Raw genomic sequence first — 13584 nt, forward strand, 5'->3', positions numbered from 1 at the left:
ATTACAGCCATTGAAGGAAAATTACCACCAGAATAATAAAGCCAGAGAGAAAACAAGCAAATTTTCTAACCAAAAGACATGAGGGAGGAGGTATATACTCGAATAATCAATTCAACATTCATCAGTCCTACTCATGTCAGCCACTCCATTGGCAATGGTGTTATACAGATGAAATACTTCATAGCCTGGTGACAGAAGAAGTCATGACGTAATAATTAAAGTGTTTTATTGTTAAATGTTTTACTATCCCTCAGCTCCCAATTACCTGAACTCAGTGAAATTTGGTAACTGCCCCTAAAAAGTCTCACAACTACAATGAATGTTGACCAATGATTTCTTTTAAAACCAATGGACACTTTTAACTCTCATTTAGGGTCTTTACATACGGATATATAGTTTGTATGCTAACTCTGCACAAATCCAGGGCAAACCTTTCACAAACTAGCTCCCTCTAGAATTGTGCAGTATACAGTCTGCACATTGAAGGCAATGTCTGATCTTTTAGATCTCATTTAACATTTAACATGAATAATCAACACTTTTTTTTCTAGAAAATGTTTGTCCCTTGACTTCCATAATATTGTATCCTAATTTTCAGTTCTATTTTTTCACTCTTTTTTTCTCCTTTGTGAGAGCTTCTCTTTTTCTGTCTATCCTATAAATGTTCCTATATGATAGGAACTACTTATCTCTTACTCCATTCATACACTGCATGGTAATCTCATCCACTCTCACAGCTTTACCTAAAATTTACATGCTGATGATCCAGTTTTAGTTCAGATCTCTCTTCTGAATCCCATATCCACATAACCCAGCAGCTTCCTAAATTATTTGAATATTCTACAGGCCATACAAACTTCACATGTCCAAAACCAACAAAACTAACTAAAACTAAGGACGTCACTCCCTAACACAGATTGCACAAATGGAGACTATTTCTGTTATTTTATTTCTACATCTTTAGGGTCTTTATTGTTGTTATTTGTTTTTGTTTTTTGCCCACATTTCATCTATCTCAGGCCTGAAGGCAAGGTTGAAGTCCCCTTTTCTCCTCATGGGCACTGCAGATTGTCTGAAAACTCCATTCTAAATTCCCTTTCTCATGTCTTACTGCATGCCAGTGGCTAGATAACTAAAGCTCAAATGTACCAGTTTCCCTTACAGTTTAAATTCCATACGAATCTAACTTTGACACATCTGATACATCCACTCGACACTACAAAAAATTTCCTGTCAATGGTCAGGGCTAAAGAAGTGTGGTCCCGGAGTCAACAGCTATTGATGTGGTTTCCCCAGTTTCCTTATCCTCTATGTTGTTCTGAGAGCCATTTCACATCTGCATGTGGAATAAAGGAGATAAAGCCATGGGCTCCCTTGGGATGGAAATAACCTACGGAGAAACTTCCTACATAAAGCTGCTATAACCTCAGTATGAGGGTAAACAAGAAACCTGTTTCTCAGAAGGGCACACAAGGAAACTTGCCTATCTCAACTTTGATATTCAGTAGAAGGAGAGGAAAAAACATCTTCCCCTCACGATATTTTCTTAAACAGTACAACACACAAAGGACAGAACTAATACATTCATAAATTATGAATTTCTGTTCAACAAAGACACCACAAGAATGAAATATAAGTTACATAAACTGGAAAAAATAGTTTCAACACAATAACCAAAAAAAGATTAGTATTTAGAACACAGAATCTCCAAATATCAAAAACAAAACATCTTAATAGAAAAATAGGCAAGAAAAATATACATTTTGCAGAAAACACACTTGACTTCTGAGAATGAGATGTTAAATGTTGGTGAAGATGTAAAATCACAACAATGCTGAACTACTGCTGGTGAGATTGTCATTTGAAAACAGCATTGTCCAGTAAAGTTGAACATGCACATACCCTATGATGCTGGAACTCCATTTAGAGTAATATTCATGCCCATGTGTGCAAAGATATGCAAAAGAAAGTTCACAGCAGCACTGATTATAAGAACAAGACAAATAGATGTAAGTCAAATGACTATCAACAAAATGAATTATGAAGTTTGAGATATATTAATATACTGGAATACTATACTGGAATACTATACAGAAGTGGAAATGAACTAAATCTACACTCGACATGGTAATACTGAGTAAAAATAGCAATTTCCAGAATAATCACAGTGTAATTTCATTTACAGAAAATTGAGAAACAAAACACTTACTACATACATGGCTGATTTTTAACTGTATAGTTACTTTAATAGGTGATAAATTTAGCAACCTTTCAGCACAGTACTGATAAAATTACTTTGGGGTTCTAATAATTTGTTTTGTGGTTTCCTTTAAAGGATCCTTTCATGTTCATTTTTAATATTTTGATAATGTATACAGATTTATAAAATATAAAATATGTTTTATAAAGGGAACTTAAAGAAAATGCCAATATGCCCACTACCAAGATTAAAAAATTTAACATTAACATTACTTTAGAAGCCCCCCTCAGAGTCACTGCTTCATACTAATCCTTCTGCTAAGACTTAACAATGACATTGAATTATTTCTTCATTTTAAAATAATTTGTGTGTATTTTATATAAATTTAGTATATAAATTTTACATATTTTTAAATTACATATGCAATTTTATATAAATGAATGCATTTTTATTTTATAAGGTATTTTCCATGGTTTACATATTTTATTATGTTTATACATTTTATTTTACATATAAATCTACAGAGACAGAAATAAGATTGGTAAGCTGCCTGGGGATGGGAGCAGGACAAACAGACCTGAGGAAACTTTCTGGGGTAATGAAAATAGCTCAAAATTGCAATATAGTGGTGGTTGCACAACTAAAAATCATTAAGTTGTTATCTAACAATGGGTGAATTTTATGGTCTACAAAGTATACTTTAAAATCTGTAAGAAACAAACATATATATGTTCACATATTACCTTTTCTATGAAGTCTTCTGTGACCAGCCCAGGCAGAATTTTGTTTGCATTCCTCTTTTAGAGTACTCCTCAAATCAGACTATACTGGTTGGCCTATTTTCAACAAGACTTTAGAGATCCTAAGGACCAGAGTATATTTTTTCAACTCTGTACCACTCTTCCACTATCCATCCCAATACATCCTACAGCAGTGCTTGAACTGTTCTTGCTCATTAAATATGTTTTAATGAATGAATAAGTGGGAGTTCTCCAGATAAATAAAAGGATCAGCCACTCTAGTGAGAAGTGACATTGTATGCTATCCTGAAGGAAGAGCAAAGGCAGCAAAGAGAGTGTGGAGGTTATGAGCACAGGCTCTGGAGCCTCACTGCCCAGTCCAATTGCAGCTGCACTTCTTAGTAGCAGTGTGAACCTGGGCAAATTACCTAATCTTCTGTGCCTCAGTTTCCTTATCTAGCAAATGGAGATGATAGGTTATCTTCCTCAAAGAGTTACTGTAAGGAATGAAAAATATTTAAAAAGCATTTAAAACAGTTCATAACCAGCAAGTACATAAAAAAGTACTCTACATCATTAGTCACCAAGAAAATGAAAATTAAAGCTATAATGATATATACCACTATACATCTATCAGAATGGCTAAAATTATAAAGACAGAAAATATTAAGTATTGGCAAAGATGTAACTGGAATTCTCATATGTTGCCACCAGAAGTGAACATAAACTTTGAAAAACTACTAACAATTTCTTAAGAAATTAAACTATATCTACCCCCATGACCCCAAAAATCTATTCCTATGCATATATTAAAAAGAAACAATAAAACATGATCACAAAAATTATAAAAATTTTGATAGCAGTTTTATTCATAACTTAAAACTGGAATGAATGCCAATGTCCTTTGGCAGAAAAAAATTGATAAACTGTGGTATATTCACAAATGGCACACGGCTCAGGAGAAAAAAGGAACACACTACTGACACATGCAAAACATAAATCTCTAAAACACTAGGCTGACAAAAATAAGTCAGGCACAAAAGAGTGCATGCTGTATTATTCCATTTGAAGGAATGTAAAGAACAAGCAAACCTAGACTATGGTGAAAGACGTCAGTGAGAAGGAGACCACTGCCTGCAGAAGGGCAGGAGAAAAATTCCTCAGGTGATGCAAATGCATATCTTGATCTGATTCATGGCAGGGCTGATAAAACTTATCAAGTTGTACATTTAATTTTTGTATTACATGTAAGTTATATCCACCAAAATACTCTTACCATAAAACGTTTTGTATTTTTTCCTAATTAAAATGTTATTTCAAGTCATTAAAAAGTATTTGGTTTGAGACCAGCCTGACCAACACGGTGAAACCCCATCTCTACTAAAAAATACAAAAATTAGCCAGGCATGGTGGCAGGAGCCTATAATCCCAGCTACTTGGGAGGCTGAGGCAGGAGAATCACTTGAACCTGGGAGGTGGAGGTTGCAGTGAGTAGAGATCGCGCCATTGCACTCCAGCCTGGGCAACAGAGCAAGACTCCATCTCAAAAAAATAAGTATTCGGCATGTAGTAAGTATCCAATCAAAGTTATCTACTATTATCAGTTTAGACTGGCTAATTTGTTAAAGTAGAAGGGAAACCATCATTAACAAATATAACTGAGGTAAAACTGCGAAACAAACAAAAACCAAAAGCTGAGTATGTCGCTCAAAGAAGCAGAAGAAAACAATAACAGGTGATTACAGTCACACTCTCTGTTAAATTCAGAATTCCCTCCAAACTCCATTAATTAACTAGTTTCTAGTTCATGCCTCTTTGATACTACTCTTAGAGAAGTGAAGAAATTTTTATTCTTGTTGTTTAAAAACACTCATTTTTTATCAGGATGACCAAACATACACTTGAATATTATTCAGGTTTTCCTATGGGTTACTTTTATATTATACATGAACTTTCTCTTCCAGGCCCATAGAGAATACAAAAAAAAAAAAAAAAAAAAAAAAAAAAAAAAAACCTATACAACAAGTTGCCAATTCTTACTAGGATTCTGAATTTAATTGTGCAGTGATTACTGAGGCTCACTCACAGTGGTAATAAAAAACATTGACTATTATCTTCAGCTTATGCCTATAACATTGCACTTAAAACACTGATGTCATATTAACATTAGTAATTAAAGGCAAAATTAATTTTAACTGTGGAAGGGGGATGCTTTTTGAATACCACTTTAGAATGTTTTCAGTGGGTCAGGTGAAATAAGGTAAGAGTCAAAGAATCATGACAAAGAACTATTTGTTCTTTGTCTGAATAAGGTAGAGAAGAATAAGTGTGCATATGTGTGGATATGCCCACAGCACTCCTCTACGAGGAAACAAAGACTGGAGTTACCAATACTCACCTTAATCACTTGATTCTCAAGATACTCCATAAAACAACCAGAGCTTGCTATACATTTTCTACATTTCCAACAACGAAGAATACTTGTTTCCTCTTGACTATGATTTTTAGTTGTCAATTCTTTGCTTCTTTTCATCTGTGGAAACAATAATGCATTTTTAGAATGTTAAACTGTCAGATAAACTGGACTTTCTAAATCCTTAGCACAGCATTAGCTACAAGTGGAGCATAAAGCAGTGAACTACCATTTATTAAGGTACCTATTAGTTATCAGGTCTTAGGTTTGGGGTACTCTATACATTACATCTGAGATTGAAAATTCCAATGAATTATGATGATATATTATGTTAGTGACTACCAGCTTATTTCCTTTGTGCAAAAAGTTTTATATCAACTGCTTTTCACTTGACTCTCACTAAAAGTGGTAAAACAATCTGTAGAGTCAATTCAATAAGTTACTGCAGGAGTTTTTCTGTTTGTTTGTTTTTAGGGTCTCAACTCTTGTAACCCAGGCTGTGGTACCATGGCACAACCATAGCTCACTATAGCCTCAAACTCCTGGGCTCAAGCAATCAATCCTCTTGCCTCAGTCTCCTGAGTACCAGGGACTACAGGAGTGCACCACCACGCCTGGCTAATTTTTTTTTTTTTTACTTTCTGTGGAGACAGGGTCTTGCTTGGTAGCACAGGCTGGTATCAAATTCCTGGCTTTCCAAGCAATCCCCCTGCCTCAGCCTCCTAAAGTCCTGAGATTACAGGCGTGAACCACTGCACTTGGCCTATAGTGGTTTTAAAGAGTCATGACAAAGAACTAAATATTCTTATAAGCAGGATGTTTTGAATAGTCATACCATTAAATTTTAAAAATAAGATTTACCGCGTTGTTAATTCTATGAAAGTTGGAAGTGTCTACTTTAAATTGATAGCAAAAATCCTTTATCCTGAAAGCAACAGTCTCCATTATATTGTACTTATTGGTACAGTTAACTATATACTACCTCTGGTATATAATCAAGCAAGACTCAGAGAACAGCCCCACCAATTTTGCAATCTATTTTTGCACCTGAGATTTTATGTCACTACTTTGATTTAAACCAATTTGGGATAATAGTTTCACACTAATATATAACAATTCCAAAATAGGTACAGGGTGTTAAATAACTTGTCTGGTAATTATCCATTATAAAGAAAGGCAATATTAATTTATCAGGCTACTCACATGGGCCTGCCTAGTTCCCTGGCCACATTTCATTTGTTCATTCATTTCTCATTCATCCAACACTTATTGAAAGCTACCTATGTGCCAGACAATGAGTCAAACTCTGGGAACATGAAAATAAGTAAAACTTACTTTCTGTCTCAGAGGTGCTCACTATGCTACAGATCAGCAGTTTTTCAACTGTAGCACATAGAATCGCTTGGGAAGCTTTAAAAAAACAGTGATGCCTAGGTCCCACTCCTAGAAATTTTTTACTGATTCTGAGATGGGGATGGAGGTAGAAATGGACATTTAAAAAAAAAATCCCCAAGGGAATCTATAGTATGGTCAGAGTGAACACAGAGATATGTGTACAATTAACAATGAAGTAAAATGCAACTATAAGAGAGGGAACATGGACAGACAGTAATCAACTTTAAAGGTAGGACTTAAAGAACTCTGGCTGAGAGGGCACAGCAAGCTGCTCTAGTTCAGACCTTCAAGTAGATAAGCTGCAGTTTTGTACTACTGACTCATCTTCAGAATGCATCTTAGCCCAGTTGACCACTCCATTTTAACTGCAACCTCAATGACCACCAAAAATCATTTAATTTGGCCAGGCATGGTGGCTTACACCGTAATCCCAGCACTTTGGGAGACCGAGGTAGGTGGATCATCTGAGGTCAGGAGTTCGAGACCAGCCTGGCCAACATGGTGAAACTCTGTCTCTACTAAAAACACAAAAAATTAGCCATGTGTGGTGGCACAAGCCTTGTACTCCCAGCTATTCAGGAGGCTGAGGCAGGAGAATTGCTTGAACCCAGGAGACAGAGGTTGCAGTGAGCCAAGATCATGCCACTGCACTCCAACCTGGGCAACAAGAGTGAAACTCTCTCAAAAGAAAAAAAAAAAAAAAATTTGCTTAATTTGCAAATGTCCTGCCCTCCTCTTTCTTCACTGTTGAAGCACTAACAAATTTAACTTTAGTATTCTTCTTTCCTCTCTATATCCTTCTTAGCCTCTTTTATCTTCATCTCCCTTTTAACCAGTGGTCCTCAGCCAGGATAGGGACTGTAGGCAGGAGTCATATCAAAATCAAGTATGGAGAAACTCCACATCTGCCTGTGCCCTCCAACCCTGAGATACCTGCCCTCTTCTCCCTGAAATTTTTCCATGCCTTCTTGGGGTACAACTATGTAGTAGAAAAAAAGCCTGTAGGAGATTATTGTAAGTCTTCATTTAAACACTGAAAACTATACTCACTCTGTGTGATAATTCTCCTGTATCAATGATTTTTACATCCATATATCTGTTTTGGTCTTGTTCCAAAGCTCTAATCCAGTATTTTCAATTTCCAAATGCCAATGCACATCTCTCTATGAATCTCCTTCAGGGCCTTTGTACTGGCTGTCTGTTCACTCTTCATAGATCTGAGCTATTCTACACAGTAGCTACCAGTCAGACATGCTTATTGAGTGCTTGAAATGTGACTTATCTAAATTGAGATGTCCAGATTTTGAAGTGTTGGTAGAAAAAAAGAACGTTAAATATCTCAATATTTTTAAGTACATGTTGAAACAATACTTCTAATATAACGAGTTAAGGAAAATGTATTATAAAATTAATTTAACTTGTTTCTTTGTACTTGTTTATGTAGCTTTATAGATAAGGTCTGCATTGTATTTCTACTGGATAACATTTGTCTGGACCTCCTCACCTCTCCTGGGTCTCTGCATGGTTGGTTCCTTTCTCATCATTTAGATCTCGGTTCAATGTCATCTCCTCAAATATAAAGAATAAGGAACCCCTTGAATTACTTAAATACAAGTCAGTGGGCCCACAATCTAAGAGATTGTAATTCAGGGTTTCTAGGATATAAATCTTTGCATAAAGTTCAAATTTATCACTATAACACTGCCAAATATCCATGTCTGAATATACAGTTTGCCAATCATTCAAGTAAAACATAATGTGCCATGAAAAGGTACCTAGTTCAACTCTCAACCAAAACAACTGAACATGGATTTTTCCTCAAGACCATCATCAGCCATCAGTAGACTGCAGAAGTGCTCTATGGGTTCTTCTCATTTTTTCCCACAAAAAAACATTTAAAAGATGTACTTAAAAGTAAAGATGTAATAAAATATTATTTACTGCTTCAATAAACAGGTTTGTGGCATCTGTATGGTGGTAAAAAATAAAATGACTTCTAGTACAGATTGTCACCATTGCCTTGATTTTGCTAAGGGACCCGCAGTTTTACCCACAATTGCTTTTGTATTATTTGTGCAAATGTCAACACAGTGAAAAAGGCAAATGACATCTTAATATTACCAAGAAAACAGTTTTGACCATATTCTTTGAAAAGGTCTCACAGACACCAGGGGCATGAACCACATTTAGAAAAATGCTACTTTATGCAAAACAGCTGTATCAAAAATGTTGTTTTTGAAAATCTTACTTCTCAACAACATTCTTCAAAATATTTAGGAATGATAGATGAGTCCCTATAGAGAAACATATTTATAACAGATTAGGTTGAAATTTTTTATAATACCAAGCACTGGAATTATAACCTCCATAACGAAGTTGCATTTATTTGTCTATCCTTTGCTATTTGCTACACTTTATGGTAAAATACCAGCATTTGGCACAGTAATAATTACACATTCCTGGGTCTCTAGTCTTTGCTGATCTTTTTATTTGTTATTCGTAAATCTAAACTTGAGATGAAGTGGACAAAATTATAAATTAAAATTAATCTAAAGTTAGAAAATACGAATAAAACAAAACAATTTTTAATATTGAAACAGAACTCAGATATCTTCTCCAAAGCAAGTTGGAAGGGGGATATAAGCATAAATGTTGTAACTGCCAAATTTTACCAATCTTTTATGAAATAATCTTTATAACCTATAAACTGTAGTCCAGAAAACAGAAAAGAAAAAACAGCTCCTCCAAATAATTCTATAAGAGTAATACAACTTTGACATATTAATTAGACAAGGAAATATAAAACTAGACAAAGTGAGTATGAGAAAAAAAACCCAATCTATTTACAAACATAGATGCTAAAATTCTAAATAAAATATTAGCCAACAGACTCCATCAATGAATTAAAATAATAATACATTTTGACCAAGTAAGATTACTTTCAGGAATTCAAGAATGGTCAAAATTGGGTAAAAAAACTATTCAATATACTGAAATGAAAGATTAAAAGAAAAACATGCTCATCCTAAAAACTGCAAAAAATAAAACTCTTGATGAAATTCAACATTTAGTCAGAAATGAAAAACAAAACCAAAAAACACCACCCTAGCAATAGAAGGAAACTTCCTTAACCTGAGAGAAAGGGAATTTATCAAAAACATTAGCAATTATATATTACTTGATGGTGAAACTTTAAAATCATTCCATTAAAATCAGGGATAATACCATGACGCTCACTATTTTTCCTATTATCCAAATTTGTAGCACAACTCCTAGCTAATGCTAGTAAATAAGAGATACAGCATCAGAAAGTGTTAAACAGTGGGGGAGGGGGGGGCGACTAAGTTCCTGTTAATATATGACTTCATTTTTTGGTTTTTAGGTTACAGGTGTTTCCATCTTGTTAGAAATACAGCAGGCCCTTGAATAACATTGTTTTATTCAATATTACCTAGTTATAAAATTGATGAGGAAAGGAAAGTCAATTTCCATTGTAACATTGATGAGAAAAATAATCGACTCCTGACCAGAGCCACTGTCTGTGTGGAGTTTGCATGCTCTCCCCAAATCTGTGCGGGTTTTCTGTGGGCACTGTAGTTTCCTCCCATGTCCCAAAGATGTACATATTAGATTAACTGGCATGTCTTAATGGTGCCAATCTGAGACAGTGTGAGTGCATCCTGTGATGGAATGGTGCCCTGTCCAGGGCTGGTTCCCACCTTGCACCCTGAGCTGACAGATTGCGTTTCTGCCAGCTGCAACCCTGAACTAAAATAACTGGGTGAATATTGATCTTATTTTCTTAAATGTCTTGATTTCTTAAATGTCTGTATAGCTTACATTTACTTTAATACTTAATATTAGTAGTGTTTTGGTCTTTACTTAAAAGTTTGATGATGTTTTTGTGACCAGAAATATGCCATAGGAAATTAACTCTTATTTATATCAATTAGCCAATGGCAAAATTGGTTTCATTATATTAATTCCGATTAAAGTTGTAGTTTCCAAGAATTTATCAATGACATTAAGTGAGGACTTACTGCACATAAATAACAACAGTTAGCAAGTTTGTTCCCTGATGCTGAGGAACTGGGGAGAACACATGTATGAATAAACAAAACTTACATTACACACACACATGTTGGGGTCTGCGTGTTTCCTAAACAAAGGAATGAACACACAAGACAACACAAGACAAGACAAACATGGCGGCCGCCCCGAGCAGCACGCTCTGCTTTATTTTATACATGCTTGTGGAATTTTATCACGTCACAAGAAACGAGTTGTTTTTATGTCACAAGTTGTTTTTATGTCATGAGTTGTTTTTCTGACCTTTCCCTAACTTTCCAATTTCTTAAGATGCTTAAACATTAACCAATTCCCAGAGTCTGCTGTTTACAGCTGACTCCTTTGTTCTTCCTGTTTGCAGAGAAGAAACGTCATGCTTTGTTTGCAAGAGCATAAGTATCAGGAACATCTCGTTTGCAAGCATGTGGTCCTCTACCTCACACACACAACACCCCTTTGATATGGTATTTCTTTATTTCCTAACTACACAGGAGGTGGTTAATAACTACTTACTAAAATGATTTTCACTACACCACTTTCATATACTTGGTATATAAAACTTTCCTATACTAGTAAATATGCTTGGTTTAAACATGTTTAAATTCAACTTTTGGACTTACATGAAATAACTCTCAGTATTACTAATCAGTCAGAAGACACTCTACACCCAATATGTACATTTCTCACTAGGATAACTGGTGAGGATAAGATCATGGAAAATATTTTCCTATATAGTTTTCCTTATTTGAAGGAGAAACTGTACTACTCAAAACAAAACAAAACAAAACAAAACAAAACAAAAAACCTCCTGGGAAACAATGTTAAATTTATAAATAAGCCAACATAATACCTGATAAGCTTCTGTGGTACTAGAAATATACTAATTTCTAACATACTATTAGCTTTCCTACTCTGCGTACTGCTATTTTACATACATAAATACATGTTCAGTTTGTGAAAAGTCATTTGCTGTATACTTGTGATCTGTTCATTTTTCTATATGTATATTTCAATATGAAAATTTCTTTTAAAACTTGTAACTTTAAAGCGTGTCTCTCTTCCTTTCCCTCTTTTCCTCTCATCAATATAACCTCATGCTTGCCTCTGTTTGATAACAGTAGGTAAAGAATGCCCAATATGGGGCAGTGTCTACAGTGACAACTCTTATTATTGGGCCCTGGTTAAAAGGTCAAAGTTTTAGGGTAGGTAAAAGTCAAGTCCTTGCAATGAGACAAGAAATCACAGATGTGTTTTCACACCATTGCCCATATGGGGATTACTTATCCATTACCAAGGAAAAACTGGAGAACAAGAAAGTGTGGAAACGAACCCAGGCTGATCTTTCATTATTAAAGTGATATATAACACAGACAAATTTATATGTGGATAAACAGTACTAGCCCTTGTCACTACCAAAGAACTGGTTAAATGCTAAAGAAGACTTTCATAATCCAAATCCTAAGCAACTGGGAATGGGCCAAGATAGAAAGATCTAATGTAAAGCTGACAACCTCTCAAAACAGGTAACTTCGTGATTTGCTATCCTTTATATTGACTGATGTTAGTTATTTTTTTTAAAAAAAAAGCTTTATTAAGATATAAATGGTATACAAAAATTGCATATATTTAATATATACATTTTGATGAGTTGAGACATATGTATACGCCCAAGATTCTACCACCACAATCAAGGTACCAGATATATCCATCACTTCCAAAAATTTCCTTGTCCTTTGTAGGGTTTGCTTCTGGTTAAGAACACTTAAAATGAAATCTATCCTCAAAGTATTTTAAAGTGCATAATACTGTATTGTTAACTATACGTAATATATTACACATCAGATCTGTAGAACTTATTCATCCTACATAACTAAAACTTTATATCCATTAAGCAAGAGTTACCGATTTCCTTTCCCCATCCCGACCGTCACAATTCTATTCCCTACATCTATGAGTTTGGCTATTTTAGATAACCTCATATAAGTAAAATAATGTATTTGCCATTACGTGACTGCCTCATTTCACTTAGCATAATGTTCTCTAGGTTCATCCATGTTGTCACAAATGGTAGGATTTCCTTCTTTTTCAATGCTGAATGTTTCACTCTATTTATATGCCACACTTTCTGCAAGCATTCATCTGTCAGTGGGCACCTGGATTTTTCTCTCCTCATTTTGGCTACTCTGAATAATCCTGAACTGAACATGAGGATGCAGTTATCTCTTTGAGATTGTTATTTCAATTATTCTGTATATCCATCAGACATAGGATTGCTGGATTATGTGGCAGTTCTATTTTTAATTTTCTGAAGACCTCCATACTGTTTTTTGTTTGTTTGTTTACTGAGATGGAGTCTCACTCTGCTGCCCAGGCTGGAGTGCAGTGGCGTGATCTCGGCTCACAGCAACCTCTGCCTTCTGGGTTCAAGCGATTCTCCTGCCTCAGCCTCCTGAGTAGCTGGGATTACAGGCATGCGCCACCATGCCTGGCTAATTTTTGTATTTGTACTAGAGATGGGGTTTGACTGTGTTAGTCAGGCTGGTCTCGAACTCCTGACTTCATGATCTGCCAGCCTCGGCCTCCCAAAGTGCTGGGATTACAGGCGTGAGCCACCGTGCCTGGCCACTCCATACTGTTTTTAACAGTGACTACACCATTCGATATTCCCATCAAATGTGTACAAAATTTCTCTACATCCTGGCCAACACTTACATTTTGTTTATTTGATAACATCCTAACAGATGGGAGGGAATATTTCATTGTAATTC

The 13584-nt window shown here is 35.2% G+C and overlaps 1 protein-coding gene across 3 annotated transcripts in view; it reads right to left on the reverse strand.

Moving 5' to 3' along the window:
• Positions 1-13584, reverse strand: part of RNF180 (ring finger protein 180) — a 220856-nt gene that overhangs the window by 179347 nt on the left and 27925 nt on the right. For all 3 annotated transcript variants that reach the window (XM_026447831.1, XM_023210426.1, XM_023210425.1), the window contains one exon: positions 5339-5473. In XM_026447831.1, coding sequence (XP_026303616.1) covers positions 5339-5473 — 135 coding nt within the window. Of the gene's footprint in view, positions 1-5338; positions 5474-13584 lie in introns of those variants that run through there.

Source organism: Piliocolobus tephrosceles, chromosome 4, assembly GCF_002776525.5.
Source record: "Piliocolobus tephrosceles isolate RC106 chromosome 4, ASM277652v3, whole genome shotgun sequence".
NCBI classification, from domain to species: Eukaryota; Metazoa; Chordata; class Mammalia; order Primates; family Cercopithecidae; genus Piliocolobus; species Piliocolobus tephrosceles.